The following is a 26,852-nucleotide window of genomic DNA, read 5'->3' as shown; positions in this document are numbered from 1 at the left end:
TTACTATTTATTTCGCTGTCGCGTCGTCGCTTCCGAGAGAACGTCGCGAAGCGTTCAGAATCGATCGAGTTCACAATCTAAAATCTCGATTCAAGTATATAGTGCGTCAAAATAAATTCTACACATAAATAATAATATTTTTTTTTATTTTATATAAATTGCTAATGTAAGTTATAAATTATTTCGCGTATCGTGTACGCGGAAGACAGACATTTCCTTTTCTCGGGGTAATCGAGTCCACAAGTTCGATTTACTGCGAATGTAAAATGGTATTCTAAATAGATTCTATATGGATTACAAATTTAGCCCGTAATGACGCTAAAGCGCAATATAAAATATTCATCGTCGCGAAAGAATAACGACCAACACCGCAATTTCAGGTAACCGAGATCAGAGATTCTGATCTTCCAATCATTATGCCTGTATTATCTGCGATTCGCGTGGTTCATCGCTCGATGGTACACGTCGTGGTTCCGTGATGACTGATTGCTGAGTGCTTATCGTACGTATACATCTTATACGACCTCGATCTGTAATTCTTATGACATGCATAATTTTTGAAGTCACTTATTTCTCATTTATTTCTCGTCGTACGCACACTTCATCGCATTTAATATAAAAATAGAAGGAAAAATTTATCTAGTAGTTCTAGTATATATATATATATATATATATATATATATAAATTTTTTAAAAAGAGAGAAAAAAGTGGACGGTAGTAATAAAATGAAGATAGGAACAGGAAGAAAGAGAAAAAAAGAAGGAATATTATATGCATACATTTAATTGACAGTAATCTTGAAGTTCTAAAAATGACAAAAGCTTATTAATCGATTAATTCTTTAGTTTAACTCTGACAGTTTATTAAGAGAAAAGGATCCTCTTTCTTGAAATAAAAAAAGTAAGTCGGAAGTAAGTTGGGAAATATGAGGAAAAATTCTGAGAGATCGCGCGAGGCCGAACTTGGCGCTGCCGGCAAGTTTGATCGAATCGGTACGGAAATTCAGGAAACTTTCGCACGGACGAGCGAGCTGCTTTAACGCGATTCTTCGGCCGCTCTATTTTCAGAGAAATTACGATCTTCTTCCCTCCTTCTTCCTTTTGGGAGACCTCGGGGTGGGCGATGCAGGTGCGAGTCTTGCACATGCGAGGCGGAGAGGCGCGTTATACGTTATAAACGTTTATACACGCGCGGCCTCCTCGCGATAGACCTACGTTAGCCCGTTGTACGTAGCTAACGTTGCCTTCTAATGTTGCCTCTGGGACAGTCAGCACCTGACACTTTCACGTTACCTACGTACGAATGTTTAATGCGCCGCCGGTAATTATTATGAAGTAAATTAGCTGGCGGCGCGTGCTATACTAGATCGCCTTCCCTCCCCCGGCACGTTCTCCATCACCCTCCCTCTCTCGTTCTCATTAATGTTGCAGCTCGCCCGTCCTGTAATTATCCTCTAGCCCGCGATTAACGGTCAAGAGATCGATTACCTTTGCTTCGCGATTGTGTTCCACGTCCTTTGACCTTCGCGATCGTTTCCATGTGCGTTATATATCGCTCGATTGCATTATTCAGCCCGATGCGTGCCGGGCTTGAGAGACGTCACAAAAGGAGTGCAAGGGACACTCCAAGATGTTCTTTTCGGATCTATTTGAAATTTTCCTTCTCGTTTAGATCACACTTCTTCATCCGTGCTCAACCGGAGGACCGGTCGTTCTTTTAAACTGACACTGTACTAACTGTACCTCATCGTCACGATGAGGATCGCGAGGATGACGAGCGACTGTTGTACACCTGCGTGCCGTTCGCGGAACAATGTCGTAGGCCCACATAAATTCAACTCCCGGCAGGGCACGCACGGGCGGGTTAAATAACGTCATTTAGTATCGTAATATCTAATTTACTGCAGAAGGGAGCGACGAGCCTCGGATGGACATATGGGGTGGAAGGGCGAGGAAGGATATCGGGGCCACGTGGTCGTGATCCCACGGCGCCGCAATTAGAGGCGCCTTCAAAATAATCGTATGTCCCTCTTCTGCGAGTTCAGCGCGCGCGCTGCGAGAGAAATTAAACGCACCTTCGAGTAATACCGTTTACGTACTTCCACCCGGAGGGCAAAATCTTTCATTTACTTTATTTGTTTATTTCATCCATTTTGTGGAATCTAGATTCTTCTTTTTCAGGAAATCTGCCGTGAGATCCTTCGGTCGTTCTTTCTTTAGACACCTGACCATTTCAAGCTTTATCAAAGATGAATATAAAGTCTATTTTTTAATCTTATAAAAGTCTATTTTTTCCTTTTTTTTTTTTCAAAAATTTAATTCTTGTTGAGGAAGATCGATCGAGAACATTAACGTTACAAGCACGCTTCTTGTCGCCGTCTGCTCGTTATCATTAACTGTGGCTGGATTTGCGCTGATAACGGGCCGCGCTTCCGCCGCTTAGTCTTTGCTCGCGATCGGACCTGGTCGTGCGAACTCAAACACCTGTCGGCGACCATCAAGTAACGTGACATCACGTCACGTGATGAGCCGGCGAACTGGCGAACGCACCCCCGAACCCACCCCTGACGACCCCGGACAGTAATCGGTCTAATCGACGTTCCTTGGAGGCTTGCGACATACGCGTATAGACATATTATCTTCTATGCACGTAGAATAGCATTTCTCGTAGATCGTCGCGCACTCAAGTATGCGCATTCTTCCTAAGAATTGATATTACATTTTCAAAGACCATGGCTCATATTCTGAATACGTTCTTATATAATCTTGTAAAAATGCGCGTTCTATTTATTTTAATGTTTCTCTATTCATATTTGTAGTTGTTAGAACGCTCGCGATAATATTGTCCAAATTTTACGGAACTATCACGTGGACTGTTGTCGGCGGTGCTGAAGAGTTTACAGGCATTTTCGCACGCAAAAATGCGCTCCGTTTCGCTCGCACGAAACGGAAGGAAGCCACCTCTCACGCAGCGTACACGCCGTACGATCGTCGTCGTACACCTCAGGAACAGGATACAGGCCGGTATCCAAGGTGGTCGCGTGTCTATCCCCTTAGTCTCATTCCGCCGGCGTCCCCCCACACCTACGGGGGGAGGGGGGGGGGGAGAGGGCACGGATTCTCCTTTCACCCTCGCACGAAGTCACGTATCGTGACGCCCGTTGTTTCACAACTTGGGCAAAGTTATCTCATCAAGTCGTCACGACTCCCCTTCCTCCTTCTTTCCCTCTTTGGTCCTCCCTCCCCTCCCCTTTCTCCGAGTCCTGATTAAACTTTTCTTACTTTTGCGGGTATTTATAATCTCGCGCTCGCTCCGCGCCCACTCAGAACCGCAAAATCGTTATCAGGGCTTAACTAATTAGCGATGTTTTAGTGGAAAAACCCATCCAAAGTAGAGGTACGATACGACACTATTTATTTAATTCCTTTATAATTTAGTGTTTTTAATCTCTGAAATATCAAGTAGACGAAAATTTCTGAAGCTCACATGTAGGTACCTATTTAAGCAATCAAGATTATAAAACAAGAATCAACAAAATCAAGAGTAATTATGATACAAAAAATATTATGATGTCTCTCTCTCTCTCTCTCTCTCTCTCTCTCTCTCTCTCTCTCTCATTTTATAAAGAAAAAAACTAATTTTATTAGTCGCAATTTCAACCAATACATCGGCATTGAGAGGATTCGCGCGGATAGACTTCAATGCCCGCGACGTGTTACCTGTCACGTGTTGCCTACTACGATCGAGGGAAACGAACGACTCGTCGAGCTCGAAGTTTAAATAGAATAGGACAGATGTACCTCGCTACTGTTTTGAATAATTCTTGTATTCTTGAAAGAAGAATAATTATATTAGATGAAAGCGAATGCGGTGTAATTAAATGGATCGATAGATCGCGGCCGCGAAGAGTCGAGCGGCGAGGGTGAAAGAGAATTCGCCGGTTTTTCTTAAACGAACGACGTGCTTCAAGCTACGTTTGCCCAAGAGGGGCACTGGGGGGGCTTAATCATTTAGACTATTTGCCCCCGTTGGAGCACGCCAGACCATCTACAGCCCTTCGGTTCCCAGGCCGTCGGCAAATTGCGGCTTACCGCGCCGGCACCGGTATTCTTATCCTCCCGCGTCCAGGTAATTCTTGGCGGGCCCGGCCACGTCGTTCTTATCGGAAACGGCGCGAAACAACAAACGGAATCGCTCACACCACCGTCGCCGTATCGTCTCCCGGTCGGCCAAACCAGCGAGGAAAAAGTAGAACGTGATGCCTGCCCGAACTCGATTCATTACGAGTCTCTACGAATCTCTTCTGCGATTGCACCGCACTCGCGTAATCTTACCTTTATTTTACGAGCTCTTTTTTCAAAGGATATAATTTCCCCGCGAAATATTATTAAATATGTATAATTTATATTTTTATATTTTTATATAATTCGTATTTTTCAAATTTGAATCAGTAACCGCAGAAGAGATGGGAAAGCTAATCTACAGACAAATTGGAAACAGAAAATTGTTTTCTTCTAAATTATTTTTGTTTAATCGCGCAACAATTTTTTTATATTATAACAGCATTGAGTTATGAAGGTAATGAAGTGTTATAGCGAAAATTTGACTTTATCAAACTTCTACCCTTCTTTTTTTCCGTTTCTCCACGAAGAAGAGACCTCCGGATAGCAACGCCGACATCGACGCGAATCGACCGGGCAGGGATAAAATCTTGATCTTTCACCAGGAAATCGCGAGATAGACGATTTCGCAAATATTGCGACGTTATGGAAAAACAGTGACGACGTGTGTAATTTTATTATTATCGGATTTATCGCGTTGGTGCGTCCTATCCATCTATATCGCGCGTTCGCAGAGCGGTAATTTTATATCGTCAGTTCACAGCGTGAGCGTTTGGTCTCTGGTTGAGGAAGTCGAGGTATATACCGACGATGTAAAAGCACTTCCGTGTACAGTCGCAGTCACGTCCGCCGACTGTCCGCTGTTATTAATATTTCACGTATGCACTCGTCCTGGACACTCACGCCGAGTCGATCGCACCTCCTACTTTTTTCTCCTCTATACATCTATTTACGCCCCTTGACCGTAGCACCTTCGTAGCAACCCCGTGACGTTATTTTAATTGCGAATCAATACCGGGATCGCGAGTCTTCACGTGGGACAACACGTGTTGTTTTATTGAAATCCTTCGTGATTAACATCGGGATCGTTGGTTTTAATTCGCACCAATCTCCAAGGATCCAAGTAGCATATAAAAAATGATTTAACTTATCTCTAAAAATTTGGTCAGATGTAGATCTGATAATTTTTTGGACCATCAAATCAATTTTACAAAATATTTTTGCGATATTATTATCGTGCTTATAAATATCTTACCTAAAGATTTTGTAGTGTCTGGCTAAATCTTTAGAAAAATTGTTCTTTTCGTGTATATTAAATATATAATTTTTGTTATGCATTACATTGTATATCACATTTAACAAGTTTTAATGATACATTACAATCGTATGGAAGATTCTTTTTTTTAAGCTTTAAAACGCTGCCGAAATTAAATACTTCAGGAAGTATTCGAATTGTTCATCTAAAACAATTTTCAGACATGTACGCGTGTCTCGATGACATTTGATGTTAACCTTTCGAATGGATTAAATCAATGATGAAGAATACTAGATGTATGGAAAAAAAGGTCAATGCGATAGTCGACGAAATTCTCGATGAGGATCAGGAAAACGATTTCGATGCGACACGAGCCTGTCCAGGTGGTTGTGAAGAATTATATGATACGTCTAAAGAAGTAAGCTATGCACTCAAGATACCTTTATTTATCAATCACTTTTTTTATTAAATTAAATCTTCTCTAAAGCATTTATGTCATCAGAGATCAACAGCTTTATCTATATATAAAACATTACAAAATATGCTAAATCTTTATTAATTTTCTTTGTATCAGTAAAATATCATCATGCTATCGCTATTTTTTGACTTTTGAAACTGAATCCCCATTAAACGTCGACAGTCTATTGCGTTCGATTACAACGAAAGAAATTTTTCAGATAAGAAAGACAATTCCTCTCGCTACAGGCACCCCAGCAATGCAGATGCGGCGTGGAGAACTCGTCGAGGTTCTCGCTGCGCGTGATGGAGGCGATGCGCTCGTTGCAGCGCGACGTGGACCAACCGTCCACATCCACCGCCGAGGAAATTGCCGATTACATCCGGTCGCATTATCGCTACGACGGCGATCTTTACGCTCAGGTGCGGACCGCGCTGAGACAGGTCTGTTCTCAAGGGTTAGTTCCCGGCTTCGTCGGAGACAACCGGAGAAAACGCATGAAAACGCACGACGGATTCTCAATCAAAATCCTCCTTTCAAAATTCTTTCCTTTTATTATTTTATATCGAATTAGGACGTATACATGATATATATTGTTATTACAAAAAAATATTTTTGCTGAAAAATTTGATTAGGTAGAAATCTGAAAATTATTTTTGTTGTGCCATTGAAATAATTATGCAGGAGTTGCTCAAGTTAATGGAGTATAAAAAACTTTTACAGTATTATTATTATTATTATTATTATTATTATTATTGCAGTATTATGGTCCAATATAATCATTTTCAGATCTCTTTGTAGCTGGCTAAATTTTTAGATACTTCAATAAAACCTTTATTAACTGTTTTTTAGAAGTAACGTACAGAATATTTTAGCGTTGGAGAGATTGCTACCCTAAAGCGCTTAATAAACAGCGATATCTCTTTTCCTCCTTTTCTTTTTCTTTCCCTTCTTTCTGTATGAAGCCACGATCGCGCTTCGTTTCAAGGCAACCGCTCCACTATTGCGCGACTTATCTTGTTTCCAGGCTATGCATCTATCGACCGATATTTCGGTGCTAATTACGTACAGCAAGCTCGTACCATGCGATATAACATACAAAATTGTTTCAAACTAATACTCGAGAGATATGATCTTAGAATCGTGATAGAAAACCGATAGACTTCACTTGCATCCGCGAATCTACAGCATAGAATAATGCAAGAGTTACACCGCTTTAACAATTTTATTGTTAAACTAAACAAGTAGTCTTTTTGTCTCTCCTTTTCCTTGGAATCCTAATCAATAACGCGCTTTCTTAGTTTTAAGTATAATTCATTCACTCATTGATGCGTTCTTTGTCGTATCTTGGAGTTTCTTTCTTCTTATCTAGTCTTCTATTAAAAAAAACTTTCCACTCTCTGCAACAAGTTAACAACAATTATCCTTCGATAATTTTCTGACAGATTCGTCATGGAATTACTGGGCAACGAATACCACTTGATTAGTCCCGTTGTTAGCTCGAAGCGAAACGGCTGTTCCCCGAATTGCAGAGGTCGTGTTGCAGATGATGCATCAAGAAGACGAAGAAGAGTTAATGATCAGAGAAATGATATCGATGGTCCTGAGGATTTGACAGCGGAACCGATTTTTCATTCGACCAGTATTCAACCAGACGAAGAAAATGGTAACGCAGATCGACGCAAAAGGAAGTTTGATATCCAAAAAGTACCAATGACCGCGGAAGCAATTCCCGGACCTTCCAGAGGATTCTTGAGAAGGCCTCTGCCGGTGTTGGCCAGAAATGCGAAGAAAGCACGAGTGGAGGACCGAAGAGAGCCGCAACGCGCGGATGAGAACGGCGATGAGACGGAAGGGGATGTTCACTGCACTTGCGATGTGATTCAGGAAGAGCATCCGAGAATACGACCTACCGATCGCGTTCGGGTCATCAGGAATGGACGTCGTCGCGTTGATGGGGAGGAAGATCAAAGGAATGAAGAAGACGAAGAAGAGAGGGTGAAAGATGAAGAAGACGAAAAAGAGGAAGAAGAGGAGGATGAAGAGGATGAAGGCACGGAGGATAGCGCGTATAGAGAATTAAGACATTCTCGCAAAACTGCGGCACGCGAACGAGAGCTAAAAAGATGGATACGTCGTTGTCGTCAAGAGTGCGAACGACGAGGGCGAAGAGGGCGATAATGCAAATTAGAAAAATTCAGAACTACATAGAACATAATTTTAAGAGATTGAGAAAAAATTTCAATATGGATCAACAATCTTTCATACCAATTTCTTTGCTTGTTTTATGTCGTCGGTTTGACAATAAATCATCATCGTTTACAAATTAAATGAAATGTACGCGTGTTAAATTTTGAATCGAAATTGAATGGAAATAAAAACATAATATCTTCCCATTGCCAATTTTATTATTTTTATTTTTATTATTCACTTATTTATATATTTAATAAATAATTGTAGAATTAGAAATTAACATTGCTGTAAATATTATAAATTATGTTGCTTCATATTTTCGGTGATGGAATTTATTACAATCAAGTCCGGACGGAGTATTCAGTATCGCTGGTCGCGATATTTGATCGGTCTTCATCGTCTTCTTTTCGTCTATCGTTTCTTGACGAGAACATTTCCAGCTCTTGCGAAACACGTAATAAATTCTTCCGTCGATTGATCGGAATTAATAATCCGGATTGCATGCCGTATAAAAGCGCATCTCGCACGTAGAGCTTTGCGCGTCTTCGACCTGATCAAAAAAAAAAAAAAAAAAATCAAAATCGTGACAACGATCTTCTTCATTTCACAAATACATCTTTTTTTTTTTCTTTTTCCCGAATATTTCGAAAAATTTAACTTCACTTTATGAATTTATTTTTTTGATATCTTATTATCGCTTCGTATTTAGATGATTTGTGTACCATCGCGAACAGCTTTCGTGTAATCGGCGATGTATTCTCGTGACGAGCTTCTGGATGCTCTCTTCAAAAGCACATTTCTGCCTGCGCGTGATCCCTCGGCGATATCTTCATCGAGACTCGGACGAGTTGTCGCTACGTCACGTCCGCGAATGTCTCTCCTCCTCGCGTATTGCCTGTTGAATTTGTTACACGCGCATTTCTGTTGCATCCACTTCACGTTTTGATTGGCGCATTTGCCCAAATATTCGTACACCAAATCGTGCACTGTCGGTCTTTTGACATCCTGCCGGGGGAAATAATCTTCGTGGCCGTGTCGCGTGGCCGTGGTTGACCTAATTGGAAAACAATGCAAGTTTTACGATAAGCGTCTATAATAATTACTAAACTGTTTCTATGGATATTCTGTACGTTTTTACTTCATTTTACTTCACAGCTATTTAATACCATGGCATAATCGTCGTCGCGTTTAGTGCGACGAAGATTTTGTAGAAAAGAAATGAAAGAATAAACTTTTTGATCCATCTAATAATTTCGTGTCAAGAAGATGGGCGTGTAGTAACTTGACCTGTATTCATGATTGAACGCAGCACAATGTCGGCACACGCTTTTAGGATGACGAGGTCTCCGATTTCTGGTCATGACGAAGGGATAAGATATGCGCGATTGTTGCGTCAGTTAAAAATTCAAGCCTATTCATAAAAACTGTAAAGGAAGAACCAAAATTTAGGTTGACAGTAGGAGCAGTATTTTGTTCTATTTCAGTTCTACATTCATTTTCTATATCTGTATCAACAACGCGCATACGAATACGATGAGAAAGAAGAAAAAAATGAAGGTGTGAAAAATCGAAAAGGAAATAAATAGATATAATTCTGTGTCGTCGTCATTTTTCTCTGTACATCATGATCGGTATATGAGAAATCTGTAATCGCGCGTACAGAACAAAAAAAAAATCTATCGATAAAATGGAAATCGATCTTTCGTAATCGTTCGTCGGTAATAGGCGAATTCAGCTTGCGATTGCGAAAAAAATTCTCTAGAGGCGATGCGTTGCCTTACAGTTTACATCATGGTTGCCTTATGATCGTTCGTAGCTGTCAACGCCGATCAATTAGTAGCATAATGTCCAATAAAGTGAGTGTCTCGAAAAATATATCAGCCTAATCACCGCGTTGCGTATTACATTCTCGAAAATCGTGGAAATCGTGAACCTGCAGATTTTATTTTATTATCTTGCTCCTATTAATCAACGCGTGAATTTGACATTTTGCACAGTCAAGGCTTCACTTACGTCAACCTCGGAATTATTGATATTTTTCACGTAAAGAACGTCATCGGAATGCACGAGAGAAAGAGAATATTGATTCCCGTGTAATTTATCGCCGGGAAAGGAATCTCGTTACGCGTATTCTTTATTAATTGCAGAAGGCATGACTCAGTTTCGCGATATTTTATTCATGAGCTTCGATGGCGTAGCTAACGCTTAGAAATTGTAATATTACTTGTACAGCAATTTCTTCGCGATTTCGGAATACGGAAGTAACATGAGAATATATAATAATGTCTAAAATAAAAATTTCCGCATTTAAAATAGTTTGAATCAATTGTACTTTATTTTTTTATTTTATTATTTTCTTTTATTAAGTTGTCATTATTAGTTATTGACGTTGAATATTTTAGTTAAATATTAAATATTTATAATGATTAAATTATCATTATTACTTATTTAATTAACTTATTTAATTTTGATTCTTGTTAAGTATATATATTTTTTAGATTCAATATAATTTCTTTCTTCTTAGGGAGCAACTAAAAAAACTGGGCTTAAAGATGAAGTCAAAACACGTGTACGGTCAAAACCGAAAACCTCATCGAGCAATGAAGGCAATGCAGAAACATCGAAGAAATCAGATTCTAATCTTCCAAGGAAATCTCAAACCTCCGAACACAGAGGAGATGGAGACAGATTGTCAAGATTGCCACAGAATTCTTTAACGAGGACACAATTGATTAGAAATACTAGCAAGCCGTCTGTTGGATCTTCTCAAGTTAAAACTGTCAAGCAAACATCCTTATCGACATCAAAATCTAGTCCACTCAATGCTTCTAGTCATTCATTAACGAAAAAGAGTACAACCAAAACAAGATCAGAAAATGCTATTAAATCAAGTGATGACAGTACAGTTAAAAAACGAAAATCCAGAGAACAAGTAGGATATTCAGAAAAAAGAGGTCAGAGTACGATATATATGCCAAAATCGACTACGAGCAAGCTTAATAAATCTAATGAGAAGACTGTGTCACGGGTATCGAGAGATAAGGAGAAATTGCAAAATTCCTCTGCCCCTGATCGAACTAAGCCGCGAATTTCGTCTAAAGAACGTAAAAAATCCAGAACGCTGAGTCCTAGCGAGGTAAGGATGTTGCATAGCGCTGTAAAGAGACCTGAGGTCGTGGAAAAAACAGAGCAGAAGAAAGATTCAACAGAAAGTCATGTTGACGCACAAACTGATGTAGATGAAGCGGATTGCGATTACGAGGATGATTTTGAGGTAAAATTTTGAAAAAAGAGGGAGAATTTAAATGAAAATAAATAATAAATAATAAATCTTTATATTGCTGCTTTTTTGTCTTTCAGGATTATGAGTCAGATTTTCAAGAATGCACCGATAGCGATATTAGTGAAAAATCAGACAGCAGTGGAAGCAGCTCCCACTTAGAGCCCATCGAATTAGACGCCAAAGAGAAGGTATTACAATTTTTATTCTGTTGTGACACACAATTTTATGTGAACAATCTTCCTTGCAGAAGAGTATTGTGAATAGCGCGGAACACGCAAAGATTGAGGAGGAGCGTATGCTCGACTCGGGACACTACGATCTCGCAGAAGCGAGGAAACGGGCGGCGCGAGTAGAATCGATGCTTTTAACGCAATCCAACACACCGCCGTTACCCGAATTAAGAAAGCCAGTTGGCAAAACGTTTAGGTTTGTGATAACTAAGATCAAGTATCAGAACGAATAAATGAATTTTGCTCGCCTTATTATTTGCTCGACTTATTATTACTTGTATTTATTTCTTGTTATTTTATGATTGTTTATATTTACTTCATAAGCTTTCATTTCACTGCTTTCCTTTAAAGCAATTTGTTTAAAAAAAAAAAAAAATACGTTGGATAATTTAACGCATTTTCGTTTATTTGAAGCAGTGACGACAGACCGACGGAAAATAAATCTTTACAGTCGTCTGCCGATGAAGGCTTTGAGGATAGCCGTTCTGGGGACTTTACTAGATCTCCGCCGTTGTCACAAGTACCATTTATTGATTTTCGTAAATCAAAAAAGAACCGACATGAAGAGGTAATTCATTTCTACAAAGAAATGCCTCATAATATTAAATATCTATTTAAAATATGTCGATTGCTTCATCTTTCGCAGAACTCGCGAAAGCCTCGCAGCAGGGGCGAAGAATTATTGGAAATGATAAAGCTAGATTTTATGGAATGGTCGGTATTAGAATGCAGTCCCATACCCTATGATGAATTCATAAGAAATTATGGAAAATTAAATACGCAACAGGTACGTAACATTGCGAGAAATTATAGTACGATTGATTGTTTGCTGTATACCATATTCTACAGGTGTTCACCCAAACCGGTGACGACAACATGGACATCGAAATACAAACAGATGAGGTGCCTTGCAAGAACAAATGGACGCAGTTTCCCATAACTTGTAGAAAAGAACTGTGTGATAAACGGGATATAAATCTGTTTAAAATAGTAATAAGTTATGCTATCATTTGCAAAATAGGGATATAAGCATAATTGACATACAGAACTTTTTAAAAATTCACAGGAACAACTCGGCGTCGGAAATGACTTGGACGAGTTGGACGACACGAGTTTTTCATTACGACCATCGTATGATGTATTGCGATTGAACGATTTTTTTAATCGTGCGGGTGCGGTCATGCTGTCATTGTTAGAAGAGAAAGAACACGGTGGCACTGTTTTCCAAAGTGACGTGGATGAATTGTCATTTAGCGACGGTTTCGTGAAGCTCTCAGTAGAAACAGTGGTGTTCTTAGCTACTAGACCAGTTAAAATCATTCATTATTCGAATGTTTTAAATAAAGTTTTACTTACTATACACGCTCCCGTAGAAGAGGTATGTGATTATACTATTTAATAGTAGTTCAAAATGCGACGATTAATTTGTTTCTTAACAGGAGATAGAAACCGTGAGCAAACAAGATTATATTACCGACTGTTGCATTGGATGCGTTTGGAATATTTCCGAACCTTCAATGCCGAAAAAATTATTCTACTCGCAATGTTCCATTACCGCTTGTTGCTTTCATTTAACAAATTGCAATACAGTGTTCGCCGGACTTGAGGACGGGTACGCAATTTGTGTCATCTTTAAGATTCATCGCAATTTCCGTCCAATTAATCTAAAAATGTTGAAATATTAAAACTAGGTCGTTGAGTCTTTGGGATCTCAAAGAGGACGAGATGTGGCATCAGAGGATTACGGATAAGGCTAATGAGTTAGATTGGGTGATTAGAACGCCCACTTACACGACAACGGCGGAGCTAGATGCGCATGCATCACAAGTTGTCGCGATACGCGTGCTGTCCAAGATTGAGACTGTTTCTGTTAAAGAAAGAAGCAATAAATTTGTCCCTATCCAGGTTATCATTATATCACGATATCGATACTTTCCTGTTAAAATGTCTTACTAATTTTCATGCTTAACAAACTTAACAGATATGTAGCTTAGATGAAGATGGTTGTCTTATAATATGGAGTATCGTGCATAAAATGGGTATAAATATCGACGACTTGGGACTCTCTCACTGGGGTGATATAAGACTTGTAAAGAATCAGAAAACGTTTCTGTCGAAAAAAGACGCGGAAATGTAAATAAATCTGAGAATTTTCTTTTTGAGTTTTTGATATGTATGCAAGTTTTCCTAACTGTTCACTAATTCTGTTTTAGAATGAACACGTTTGTCGATATGCATGTGGATAGCGCGAACACAAATAACATTTATATCGCAACTAATAGTACCGATGTCTTGCATGCTACTTGTATCGGTAACAGAACTAATCCATTAATGTACAAACCGGTTGAGATAAGTGAGTAGTAACAACGTAGCATTTTCATGTTGTGTCAAACGTAGATCGTGATAAAGTCAGATTTATTTCAATGAAATATTACAGGTGAATGCGGTACTTCAACTTGTATTGATGTTTGTCCTTTCGATCAATCCTTTTTCTGGGTAAGATTTTTTTACAATTTATAATTGTTATTTCTTTCTTTCATTCTTATTAATTTAATTTTTAACGTTAATCAGGTCGGTTGTAATAAGGGAACGATTCGACTTCATTACTTAAATGTGGAGAGACCAATCGTACAACTGAAAAACGAACAGTACACGGACGCAATTAAAGCTTTGCAATGGTCGAAAACGAAACCGCTAACTATATACACTCTAGACAATCATTCTCGGTAAGATTTCGTGAAATGAACAAATGAGGAAATGAAATGGCGCAATAAATAAAAACTTTAAATTTAACAGAATTCATGTGTGGGATTTGAGTAAGAGTGATATTTGTCCTATATATACGATATCAATGGGAAAGTGGGGAAAGATAAGTAGTATGCAATTGTCCCCTTGCATAATAGATCAAGATATGACGAATCAATATCTGGTGAGTTTAATGCAGTTAAATATGATCTCTTAGAATAAATTATAAAAGATTTTTGTATATTGTAAATCTTGAAACATATTATATCCTTTTAGGCTTTTGGCATGGAATCTGGAAATGTGGAAATACATAAACTTAGAAAAGATTTCTATTATTCAAAGAAAGAGGAATTTTTGCAAGAACTCGACATATTTTCGCGATTCGTCTCGATATGAACGAGAATAAGAGTGTTTTCAATGAAGAGAGGAATTCATATAGGCACTAATAGGTTTTAGAATTGTTACTTCAAGAAATTGGATAGAGAGAAAAATTCACAAATTTTATACTTCCAATATATACATGCACTTGCAATATAGGTAATTAAGATATTAGTCGAAGGAAAAGTGATATTTAAATACAAATTGAAACTCATTCTTAATTGACAAGAGATACATTTTAAAATTATAATTTATAAGATTTATGAAGCAATTACATAGCAGTATCTTTGATATAATTTCAAATAATATTAACTTTTTTTCAATTTGCAAGGAAACTGTTTAAAATGTTATCATTTTATATATTTTACAAAAATGTGCATTATATAGCGAATAAGATTTTCGTGCACATATTTATATATTTCTATATAAAATATATATCACAATCCGTCCGGAAAAAATAAATATTTAGATTTATAGATAAAAATAATATTTATAACATATTTATACATACATTTATATAGTATCGTATAAAATATATCATATAAATAAGAAATAAGCGGGAATGATAAGATTGTACAATTGAAATATACATACAATTTTATATACATAGTCTAGCCGATTTGATATCGCGCTTTTTGATGTGGATGATCCATTATTGATGATACAACTGAGATGATGATTTTATTTTGAAAAATAAATGTAAAAAAATTATCTTTTCTACTGACAGGAAGCTTTCTTATTTAACTTCTTCAATTATTGAACAATATCAATTATTCGATGCAATTGTTCAGCAATAATAATTTGTTTTTGAAAATATTTATTTTAAAAAGTAAAAAATTAAAAAATTGTATTATTTATTCATAGTTTGAATATTATTAAAATTATTTTTCAATTTAATCATTTTTAATTTAAATGGCGATTATAACAGAAGCAATTAAAAATTTTGCTTAAAGAAATAAAAGAAAATTATCGGAATTATTGAACGAAATACATTATATTAAATAGATTGTAATATACATAAACAATATGTAAATATATATATGCTTATTATATGTATATATGTACATTATGTATGTATGTCATACATATATACACATGTATATATATGTATACATATATAAATATATATATATATATATATATATATATATATGTAAATATATATAAATATACGATGTGAATATATTTTATACAAATATTTAAAGAAAATTATTTGTATAAATTATTTATAATTATATTTAAAGTATATATCAAAATTAATTTAAATAATATTAAATTTTTATAAGAATTTGTGTACTTGTGATAATTGTTGAATAGTTTTCACGATATACGGCATATATATATATATATATTATTGAAACTTATGCAAACTCAATTCTATAATTCCTAAACTTGATTTTTCCGAAAATAAGACTCCGCGTGTAAAGAAAAAAACTTACCCTTTTATACAAAATTATTGTATCATCAATAACGAATCATCCTGTATTATATGGCATTGTACTTTCATAGAAAGCATATTCCGTCCAACCATCGTCAATAGTTCAATAATCGGTTTAGACCAATGACAACAATCGTGTATAGGAGAAGAGTTCCTGGAAAATGAGGGATCCATGTACTCGCGGAACTGCAAATTTCTTTCTTCACGAACTGTTCTACAATCTGGTCGTAATTGCGTCCCTTTAATGTCTGGAGACCATGTAGCTCTAAATAACGTGTGCCATCCTGTGATAACGAAATTCACTTAAATTAACTTATTCAAGTGCAGTCGTGATCCAATTTACATTTTCATATAATGTTACCGTTGCTTATTTTACTGTTGAAAATAAAATAACATCGCAAATGACACATTCATAAAAAGGTGTACTTTAACATAATCCTAATCGTACAAATTTTATCATGTTATACTTGACTCTTGTTTGACAGAAGCACTTCGGAAGATTTTTATAGAAAAAAAATTTAAGAAAATGTTAAGAAGTGATAAAGTTTTGGAAAATGCAATGACGGGTGGTACTGGCATAATATGCGACTATTGTTCTTGGATCAGCGAGATCTTAGCCAATCTTGAGACACAGATTAAAAAGAAGAAGAAGAAAAAAGTACCACGGGTGAATCCGATTATCATCGTTCACGGAGGTGCTGGAAGAATTCCCCGATATGCGCGGAAGTTCATGCTCGATGAGGTTAAATTATATATTTGTATTATTCATATTAAACAATTCAACTCAATAATTTTACAGAGCATAAGAAACATGACTGTCTACTCCAGTACTCAGATATTGTGCAATACTTTTTAGATACTTAAGATCACGTCATACGGGAAAATCAGTAGAAAAATTCTTTTCGTAAAAATGATGAAAATACAATTTAATAATAAAAATATTGATGCTAAATAAATGGACACAGGTGAAGAAAGCTGCGGTGGCGGCATATGAAGATCTAATGAAAGGACGCTCCTCGTTAACTGCAGTTGAGCGTGCAATTTGTCATATGGAGAGAAAGAAATATTTCAATTGTGCCTATGGGGGTTCTTTGGATGTCAATGGAGAAGTCGTGATGGACGCCGCGATAATGACAAGTGATTTTCGCGCAGGTAGTGTGGGCGCTGTTCGTAATATAGCGCATCCTATAACGTTAGGTTTGTAGCTTCTTCAGCTTAACGCTTAACACATCGCAGAAATCGAATTCACCTAAGGATCTAATAAATGTTTAACACTCATGTAGCCAAGATCGTTCTGCAGAAAACAAAACATGTGTTGATAGTTGAAGCTGGAGCGCAAAAGTTCGCTTTGGAATCGGGCATTTCTACTTTATCACCTGGTCAATTGATCGTCACATCTGATTCAAAAACGTCGTTGCACGAAGAAAAGAATAATGGTAAAGAACAAAGAAACAAAGCTATTTTAAAGATAATTGTATTATTGATAATTACTAAATTTAAAGAAACGAGCAAAACACAAGAATTTCTCCAAAATGAAGAAAAACGATCTGGTAAGAAAGAATGCATACCGGAATGCGTGATCCAAAGACATGAGGAGGACGAAAGTTCTATCTCCGAGGTTACAGTCGTCGGATTAGATCAATCTTTGGAAATCGAGCCAGATTCCATACAGGTTGATGAACAAATTGTTTATTCAGATAAAAGCCGAACAAAATTCAAGAATTTTCAAAACTTCTTCAAATTTCTAAAATTTTTGAAACTGAAATTTTAATATAAAAATTTTTAACGGATTTTTTTAGCCTCTATGCTAAACTTATAAACTCATGGAATTTTATCTTGTGAATTTGAAAAGAACTCTGCATTAGCTCGGTGCAGTTGGAGCAGTGGCATACGATCGGAAGAAGCGTCTTGCCAGTGGAACCTCGACAGCCGGAGACTCGGGAAAGCTGCACGGCAGTATAAGCGCGACCGGTACCGCAATCGGTTGCGGTATTTACGTTGATCAAGGCGGGTCCGTGTCCGTCTCGGGTTGCGACAAAGCAATCTATAAACACGCGCCAGCTCAGCGAATCTTACGGCGATTGCCGAAGGCAACGTCGATTGATGAAGCGGTCAGCGTGGTGCTGAACGACTTCGTGAAAGAAACCGGAGGTGTCGACGTGGGCGCGATTGCGTTGACTGCTGAAGGAGCACCCTTGGTGTCATTCAAGTGCATGCATTTCCCATGGGCGTACTGCGACAAGGGCTATTTGTATTACGGGTGCGCAAAAAACGAGATGTTTTCGGAGGAAATCGATGTCATCGAACGGCCGTCGGAGTGTATGTGCGAGGATAGCGATTAGACAAAATGTCAAAGAATCGATCTTAGCCCAAATCAGAGCTGCAACGAGCTCAACCTGTATCATCTTTAGTAAAAAAAAAAAAAAAATTTAAGCATCCTAATTTATCTGTACTTTTCAAATTTAATTCTCCTTTTCTCTATATTACGATATAGATATTTTACGTGTGAATGTTCTGTATTCTTAACTTACGGGAAAGATAACACCATGATTATCCTCATAAGACCCGTATAATAGGAACGTCGGTGCCTGTCCATTAAATTTTCTTCCGAATATCTTGTCCATTTCGAGCAGCATCGAATAAATTTCCTGGCGTCTTAGATCCGTGATATTTTCATGCGCCATTATCTATCAAGTGTAGAAAAAAAATTCGTATTACAAACAATTATGAATCGTGAATTAACGCACGTACACATTTTAATGTTAATATTAAATCGTTAATATTAAAGAGTTGTACCGAGCCGAGAGATGTCCAAGCGATCACATATGGAACTCTTTTTATAGCTTCCGCCAAGGTTGGGCCTAATACTCTGTATCTGGGCATACGATTTATATTTTTATGATCGATCCTTTCGTAATAAAAGTCACCTGCAACATTAAAAATCATTATATGCAGTAGAAATATGATGCAGAGAATATTTTGAAATTGATGAAACTTACCAGCTTCTGTCTTGTTTTCTATGACTTTCAGATTGACGAAGACAACGTCGACGATATCGGAAGTTAGATAACTAAAGGCAGTTAGATCATCCACCGTTTCTTTTGCATCTGCAAAAGGAATCGCCATTTTGATTAGTTTTTCTGCACAATTCTGTCTCGATTTATATCTCCTTTGTTTGTTGTTTTCAGCGAATCATGAAAATTTACATAATCTTCTATATGTTTTACGTTTGTACTGTATGCGTTGATATCTTTATAATTACGAGTCATTTATGAATGCCCGTATATACTTAATTGTGACTGTACTGCCTCGTCTTACCTTTCTTACATAACGAGTATAAATTGGTTGGGAGCCTGTTGTCATTATCTTTGTTGTTCCAATCGAGGACGCAGCTATCTTTGAAGAACTTCGAAACGGCTTGCGCATCTGAGCAATCCCAATTTTCGCCCGAGTCGTTCCTCATTAACGTTACGAAAGCGTTCCAGCCTGGACCAATGGTGAAAATCGATTAAAAGCAATTCGGGATAACTGAAAATCACGAAATCATGAAATTATATCCCATTTATGTAATCGCACCGACGCTTCTGTAGCCCGTGAAGGCAGCCTTGGCACCTTTGAGATCCTTCAGAACCCTAAATCTGGAATTCCTCTTGACAACCGCCGCGATTCTATTCAATCCTTGCCGCGTGTTTGCCATCGCGTGGATGATAGGCTTCAAACCTTTTCTGCGAAATGATTTAAACAATTGTCGAACAATTTTTTTTTTTCTTAATATTTAATGCTCTTTTTATCTATCGCTCTTTTATCTATGGCTCACATTCTGGCATCGAGAAGCTCTTCGGGCCGCGCCAAGAAGATGTCCATCTCTCCGTTTCGTACAGCCTCCAAGCACGCCTCTCTGCTATCCTTCTGAAGGCAAGAGATCAATGGCTCCACGCCATAAACGATGGAAGCATCTCTTAACCAACTGCATTTACGTTTCTCGAGACTGGACACCAGACACCAATGTACATCTCTTGATGGCTGACAACCCGTTCGAACGTTAGCACTCAGGAAGTTTGGATCTTTAAAAAACAAAAAAACAAAATACCCCCGAGTTAAAACAACAAAATATCGCACCCTTCTAATACTTTTTCAGAAGATTATCTGTATCGAGTTACGGATTTTTAGCAGATCACTCGTTACAATGCATCATTGTAAGAAGAATTAAAGATAACAGTCGTGCTGTATATACATTACATCGATGTAAGTAGTCATCGGGTGTTTGCAAATCTTGCACGTTAGTCGAACTGATGTAATAGTTCTCCATCAGCTGCAGGACACTCGACTCCCAGCTGGACGTTCTGTTCATCATCGAGTTCATCGTCCTGGCGATATTCTCGGCGATCGTTCTAGCGAGAAAGAAGACTTTTTCAATTCTTTCGCGATTCAATGTCAAAACAAAGTAACTTCGCACAGGGACGATCTAAAAAACGCTTACGGTTTAGCTACGACGACGGGCCACGGTTTTGATATCCAAACGCAGGGTTCCTTGAAATTGAGCGGCCTCGTGGTGCCATCCGAGCATAGAAATTTGTAATCTTGTGCGTCGATCATCTGGGTCTGCTTCAAGCAACGACAGATGTTAGTATCGCGAGTCATGCGATTCCATTTTAATTATAATCTTTTAGATTAATCGATAGAACGAGAAATCAATTATTCGCCAAGTTGTTCGCTCTAAAGAGTTAGGTCAAAAAGTACCGAGTTGTCTTTTTAATTTACCTCGAAATGTACGCGGGCGTCGCCCAATCTGACCCAAGCTACGTCACCCATGCCATCGGTGAGACACAACAGGGCACCCTCTCGTCCGTAGTACCTGTCGGTGTTGTAACAACTCGCCGGTCTCTCGCAAGCGGCACAGAGATTCCTATATTTCGATTCTGCAAACGACAATAAAGATCGTTCAATTTCTGACACGACAACACCGCTGCGTGCTGCACGAAGAAAGAAAAATTTTATGGATAAAATACGATACAAATCGCGATTATCGAAATCTTGAACGTTCGAACATGCACGAATACAGACACGATGTTTACATTCGTATTGCAATCGATAATGAACATGCGTACTTAATTGATAATCAAATATTGTATCGGCCGTCCAGGGGCCAGCGATGCAAGCCATTTCGAAGTAGTTGGACAAGGCGTGTACTCTGTTCTCGAACAGTGTCATATTGGCGTCGCATTCTTTCTTAATTATCAAGTTCTCGAAGTACTGAAATACGGAAGAGAGAGACAGATGAGCACAATTTTAACGAGCACGCTCCGGTATAAAAAAGAAATAAAATCACTAACAGTCGAGAAAACCTTAGTCCAATCGTCGACGGTATCTAAACCAGGATGACACAATCGCTTGCCTTTAACGTCCCATATGCGTCGTACATTTTTGTTTGCAATGGCCACTACTTCGAAACGATGGTCGTCTAAAGGAAAAAAGAAAAAAAAACCGTATCAGGGTTTCGTTTAAGATTTAAGATAGTCGCAATTTTAGATTAAGATTTGTTTTTGGCATCAAGTAGATGTCGATTTCAATTTTCATTGAAAGAATTCGAGATCAATAATTTTTAGATAGTAATTTGCATATTAAATTAGTTATTAATTTTCAAGTGAAAAGATAGATGTCAGAATCATATTTTTTAATTAATTATGAATAAATTTTAACAGAATCTTCAATTCAGAATTTTTAATAGAAAAAAAATTGATACTTCCATCAAAGAATTCGAACTCGGTCAAAAATAAAATTTAATTTAATAAAATATTTTATATACTCTTTTCATATCATTTATCTTAATTACCGTCTTGGAAGAGTCTCAATTCATTTGTGACTAGTACATTGTATAGTTTATAATTTCTTATCGCCACGAGTTCTTCTGGCTCCAATACAGTGATATCAACGTCACCACTGACCACTCGACGTAAACAGCCAAATCTAAATTAATTATTTCTCACATGAAACATATATTTTCCATATACTTGAATGTAAATATTGAATTGTAAATATTCATTCAGAAAAATTTATTAATTTGTGATTTCGAAAAAACCATATCTCTGAATAAACCTTTTTAGAACGGGAAATTGTCATTTGAATGACTCGATAGTATTACATAACACGTATTACTATTGTATTCTACGCGGTGCATAATTTTTTAGTCAGAAAATGTTTGGAAACAAAATTATTAATTTTATAAATTAAATATTAATTAATTTTGATAGAAACGAAGAATCGAGATATGACTTTTTGAAAAATGAGAAGAAATCTTTTAGACATTAAAATAAAAAAATTTTCTTTTTTATTCCATTATGATGATACTCGCCTATCAGCTTCTATGACACATTCTATTGGACTCTTAGCCAGTTTCGGACAGAGCGAAAGAATTTTTTGGGTTGTATGTACGCTGTCGGCTAAGCATAGTGTCCCTAAAATAATATGATAATGTAAATAGGTAATATTATTGATTTTATTGATTTCTCGGTGTATTGCATATTTTTCATATTATACTTATTATACGTTATTTATCTTTTACACTTTCGAAAATAAATTCATCAACGTTCGTGAAAACGTAACGGACAATTTATTATAATTTATTAATACTGTATTATGATAATATTAGTCAGAAATATATATAAATTTGCTTGTATTTTATATATTATATTCTATGAAAACCTTTTGGGAGAAATACTTCAGAGAATTGTCCGGAATTGTAACAGACATGCGGAAAATGTAAAACTATTATCACCTTAACCGCAACATATACGCGCATATACATATACACGCACACACCTTACAACTTCCTTTTATGCTGAAACGATGCGTGTCGTAATTACAGTTTAATACCGAAGAATCATCTTTTCCTCTTGTGAAACAAGCTTTTCCATTATTAATAATTTTGATAAATTATTTACTTGGACAATATTTCGAAAAACTTATTTCCACTATATACTTTTATAAACTCGCTGCGATAATAAAATAATAGTTTCGTGATATTATTGCGATTCTCATCTCTTACTTACATTTGTTAGTGGTACTGACGGATTCGTAGCTGTCTACGAAAGCTATGAGAAGGAAAATGAGCCAACAGGACGTACGAAGATCCATGGTCGACCTTCGTTCTGCCTTCGAACAGAAGCATCTTTTTAACATAATTTCCCGAAGAATGATTTTTCAATTAACGTCACCACATTCTCATGATTTATTTATTGATGCGGTTACCGTTATCGCATGGAGAACAGCCGTACAATAATCGCTCTTTGCTACGATACAGCTATCATCGAGTTATATTTTGCTGAATCAACATACGTGCGGTCGGAAACGCCAGTGTTCCAAACGTCACGTATGTAATTAACATTAAATTGCCATCCGTTTAATTTAATGCGGTTTTGTACCTCCAAAAGTTATTTTCCTTCAAAATTGAGAGAACTTTTAATCGAGAAAATGCCTTTAATGCCTCTAAATGTATGTCGTAGACATTTAGAAAGGACGTCCAGAAAAATAACGTTCCAAAGATACACATATCAAATATCCACATGATATCTAATATCCAAATACGTTTCAAACGATTTCAAAACATAATCTTTTTTTAAAAACAGACACGTCTGCGTCAACGAGACACGGTGCGTGTGAAATAAAATTATGTAGTACAAGTAAAATGACATATTTTTTTCAGGCTCTACAAAGGCTCGCATTAGTCGTCGAAATTTTTTTATTTAAAATAAAATAAAAGGATGTAAGACGAATAAGATCGACAGGACAATCTTTCGCATTTAGAATGCGCGTTCTATCGCTGCCGAAAGTCTAGTCGGTGAATCCGTACACTTTCGCTTTTCGTCCTTGAGACTTTTTGCCGACCCGAGGAATGTCTTTTTGTAAGACTGGCGTTCGTACTAATGAATCCAGGAATAAATCGCGAGGGATTCTAATTAAGAGCTAAAGCTAGTTGACCGCGTTAATTGTCAGCTTCGCTCCAACAAGTGAAGCTATTTACCGTCATCGAATCGTTCACATCAGGTTGAAGCTTCGAAATAAATTCTTCGGTGAACTCTCGGGTCAATTGTTCGAATTACTCCAAAAATTCTTCTAGCTACAAACGAGTGGGATCACACGGGTCCGCTCACTTCTTCTTCGATCCAATTTCAAGGAATGTCAAAATGCCAATTTGAAGAGTCTCACGTCTGACCGTTCTCCCGGTTCTCTCATCGCGTGCCTTTACATCGCGATTCTCGCCATGCTTCTCTGCGGCTTCTCACTCGTCTTCCTGTTTATTCGTGGCGCTCCGCGAGGCGAACGCGAGGGACGCGTGTTCTCGCCAAGAATACACTCGTGAGAATATCAGGAAGAACTCGCGGTTGAAAATACCATCCGATCGCGCGATCCCTAGTCTAAAGCGACCGCAATGAACATGAAAGCCTCGCGAATCGCGGTGTACGAGGCGGCATGAAAGGCAGTAGTTGATCGTAGTTTCGGACTGTCCGGCGGTGTATATCGCGCAACTGATGATGATACTCGGCGCCGATCTGACGGAAAGTCCAAGTATGCGTGGAGCTGAAATCATCAAATCTGGTGGGAGACGGAGAGCAGGAGAAAGAGAGAGAAAGAGAGGCCAAGAACGATAGAGACTTGTGCGTAATACGCGCGCGACGCGTGGTTGTATTACGAAAATGACGACCGATCATCGTTGGAAACGAGAGATAGAGAGATAGAGAGAGAGAGAGAGAGAGAGAGAGAGAGAAAGAGAGAGAGAGAATTAAATTTGATTAATTTTATAATAAAAGAAGAAATTTTACAATTAAAAATATTAGCGAGAAGATTTCCAAATTGCGTTAAATTCGTATTTTTAAAACGTTATTTCACAAGTTAGAACACTCGTATTCGTAATCTTTGCTCTTTAGAATTATCTTCTTTTCTTTAAAACTACTCATAATTTCTGTTCCACGGATACGTGGATTCCAGATATCTTGCAAGCAGATTTCGATTAGCTATCAGAAACATGCGGCAATTTTCTCATTGTTCGCATGATAGTTAAAGAGACTACGTGGAATTGAATTTATCGACAGGAATGATGAATCGTCTCATTATTGCATATGATCAATTTAAAATGTTTTGTTAAAATTGACGTGTATCTCAATAAGAGAAAGATCGCGAGGGATCGCAAAGGAGAGGAACCTCCCATGGAGGAGTCGCTTCGTACTCCTCTTCGCGATCGATTAGTTTATGGCTGACAGAAGTATAATTTATTTGCTTTATCTTCTTTCACGTATCTCTTCAACTGGATAATTTACTTCAATCTTCGATCGAAACGCATACTTCACGTGCACGTGCACGTGAATCATACTATTTCATTGTTAATGCTGCAATCGTGAATTATTCTTATCGTAATTTTCTTGCTCCTTTTATTTGTATTAATGCAGCAATCATTACTAAATTAGTCATTAAATATTATTAAATCGAGGCGTCGTCTCGATTACTGATATTATTGAATTATCGGGGCGTGCAAAACAAGGACTGATTATAACATAGATAAGAGGGAAATGGTAACAGTTACAGAGATGAGTCACAATTAACTGTGTAGTGAGATTAGATTTCATCATCGCTGGTGTCCGTTTTTGATCTACACACACTCATGTGCTTTATTCATACGCACATTCACATACCGTATCTTCTGAAGAGAAATGTATGCATAAGATATTCGCACAATAATACAATAACATTATTATTTCATATTTTCGCAACAGACAACAGGAACTAAACTAATAATAAAAAATAAACCACTTGAATTTGCAAGCTTAGCATCCCATATTTCACAATCATACATCATTGGAAAATTATAATTCGCTCGACAATTTCTTATATTATAATAAATTTTATTTTTAAATTAATTAGTGACAAACATTCAAAAAATAATCAATATTGCCACTTGATCATTTACGCTGACGTTATAATCTTTATTTTATTAAAAATTAAGATAATCACATCTTTGATTTTATTTATTCATACTGATGTGAGAAAACATGTAGTAATATAAATCTAAATAATTAATCGTTTGACAAATTTAAATACAATTTATTTTTTTGGAAAGAAGCATTTATTTTAATAAATCGTTTTCTATTCTTTAATATATCGTTTTTTATTCTTTTTTCTTTACAATATACATATGTATGCATATGTATACATATATATACATATTTATTATTTTTCACAAACGACTTACTTTATTCTTCCTAGAAAAAAAATAAAAATTAATTTGACTTTTTTTTGTTTAAAATACCACGTATCTTAACATTAAAATACTATGAAACATTAATATCCTTCAATCACCAGGATGCAATTTATGCACATGCATATACATACATATACATCCAATAGAATATAATTTATTAAACTAATAATAATTTATTTTAAAATATTTTTAAAATTATCTTAAATATACATTTTATTAGTATTTATATTTTTATTAGTCTCTTATTTTTATAGCACAGAATTTTTACAACAAATATAAAGAAACACATGACTGAGTTGACATATAAAATCATACATAATCAACAATTACTCACGTGCTCCAAAGAAAAGGAATAATGCATCTTTTCAGATATGTATAATTAATTTTCATTTGTGACTTTTATGTAAACGGAATAAATATTTATATACGCAATAAATTTTATATTCTATTATTTTAATCTAAAGCAATATACATTAAAATATCTTTTCATATTCACTGG

At 36.7% G+C, this 26,852-nt stretch overlaps 5 protein-coding genes across 10 annotated transcripts; 3 read left to right on the top strand and 2 right to left on the bottom strand.

Moving 5' to 3' along the window:
- The first annotated feature begins 136 nt into the window (after positions 1–136).
- On the top strand, positions 137–8,015 carry LOC105429998 (uncharacterized). Of its 2 annotated transcripts, XM_089078992.1 has the most exons (5): positions 137–269; positions 381–502; positions 5,599–5,795; positions 6,083–6,291; positions 7,280–8,015. In XM_089078992.1, exons 3-5 carry the CDS (start codon positions 5,655–5,657, stop codon positions 8,013–8,015), a joined length of 1,086 nt encoding a protein of 361 aa, XP_088935118.1. In that variant the 5' UTR covers positions 137–269; positions 381–502; positions 5,599–5,654. The 2 variants fall into 2 exon arrangements, with proteins under 2 accessions (XP_088935118.1, XP_088935120.1); XM_089078994.1 differs by lacking the exons at positions 137–269; positions 381–502 and having other exon boundaries at positions 5,700–5,795; positions 6,055–6,291.
- Positions 8,016–8,221: 206 nt separating this feature from the next.
- Positions 8,222–10,558, bottom strand: LOC148936156 (uncharacterized). The gene is made up of 3 exons (XM_089078995.1): positions 9,315–10,558; positions 8,750–9,081; positions 8,222–8,577 (listed from the first exon to the last, which is right to left on the bottom strand). The coding sequence occupies exons 1-3, from the start codon at positions 9,386–9,388 to the stop codon at positions 8,369–8,371; spliced, it is 615 nt and encodes a 204-aa protein (XP_088935121.1). The 5' UTR covers positions 9,389–10,558; the 3' UTR covers positions 8,222–8,368.
- Positions 9,804–15,268, top strand: LOC105430123 (uncharacterized). 3 transcript variants are annotated; one of them, XM_025219039.2, is made up of 16 exons: positions 9,804–9,883; positions 10,552–11,301; positions 11,388–11,498; positions 11,558–11,736; positions 11,958–12,108; positions 12,187–12,327; positions 12,390–12,530; positions 12,607–12,918; positions 12,980–13,152; positions 13,232–13,445; positions 13,522–13,673; positions 13,754–13,893; positions 13,978–14,036; positions 14,112–14,266; positions 14,337–14,469; positions 14,562–15,268. In XM_025219039.2, the coding sequence occupies exons 1-16, from the start codon at positions 9,830–9,832 to the stop codon at positions 14,679–14,681; spliced, it is 2,985 nt and encodes a 994-aa protein (XP_025074824.2). In that variant the 5' UTR covers positions 9,804–9,829; the 3' UTR covers positions 14,682–15,268. The 3 variants fall into 3 exon arrangements, 2 of the variants coding, with proteins under 2 accessions (XP_025074824.2, XP_088935117.1); XM_089078991.1 differs by having other exon boundaries at positions 11,955–12,108; XR_016139752.1 differs by lacking the exons at positions 13,754–13,893; positions 14,337–14,469; positions 14,562–15,268 and having other exon boundaries at positions 11,955–12,108; positions 14,112–14,187.
- Tsf3 (Transferrin 3) lies at positions 15,134–24,657 on the bottom strand. Of its 2 annotated transcripts, none has more exons than XM_011643290.3 (16): positions 24,122–24,657; positions 23,151–23,253; positions 22,454–22,556; positions 21,935–22,068; positions 21,435–21,562; positions 21,210–21,354; positions 20,863–21,020; positions 20,582–20,703; positions 20,341–20,492; positions 19,919–20,165; positions 19,678–19,826; positions 19,420–19,587; positions 19,101–19,208; positions 18,898–19,028; positions 18,633–18,788; positions 15,134–16,385 (listed from the first exon to the last, which is right to left on the bottom strand). In XM_011643290.3, the coding sequence occupies exons 1-16, from the start codon at positions 24,125–24,127 to the stop codon at positions 16,197–16,199; spliced, it is 2,199 nt and encodes a 732-aa protein (XP_011641592.2). In that variant the 5' UTR covers positions 24,128–24,657; the 3' UTR covers positions 15,134–16,196. The 2 variants fall into 2 exon arrangements, with proteins under 2 accessions (XP_011641592.2, XP_011641594.2); XM_011643292.3 differs by having other exon boundaries at positions 23,151–23,249.
- LOC105429999 (isoaspartyl peptidase/L-asparaginase) lies at positions 16,385–18,543 on the top strand. 2 transcript variants are annotated; one of them, XM_011643289.3, is made up of 5 exons: positions 16,385–16,843; positions 17,067–17,298; positions 17,385–17,537; positions 17,604–17,773; positions 17,967–18,543. In XM_011643289.3, the coding sequence occupies exons 1-5, from the start codon at positions 16,628–16,630 to the stop codon at positions 18,441–18,443; spliced, it is 1,248 nt and encodes a 415-aa protein (XP_011641591.2). In that variant the 5' UTR covers positions 16,385–16,627; the 3' UTR covers positions 18,444–18,543. The 2 variants fall into 2 exon arrangements, with proteins under 2 accessions (XP_011641591.2, XP_011641590.2); XM_011643288.3 differs by having other exon boundaries at positions 17,385–17,773.
- Positions 24,658–26,852: the final 2,195 nt, after the last annotated feature.

This window comes from Pogonomyrmex barbatus, unplaced genomic scaffold (genome assembly GCF_055798465.1).
Source record: "Pogonomyrmex barbatus isolate J1 unplaced genomic scaffold, ASM5579846v1 scaffold3, whole genome shotgun sequence".
NCBI lineage: Eukaryota > Metazoa > Arthropoda > Insecta > Hymenoptera > Formicidae > Pogonomyrmex > Pogonomyrmex barbatus.
The sequence above is the reverse complement of the archived record's forward strand: the minus strand, read 5'-3'. Positions and strand labels throughout refer to the sequence as shown.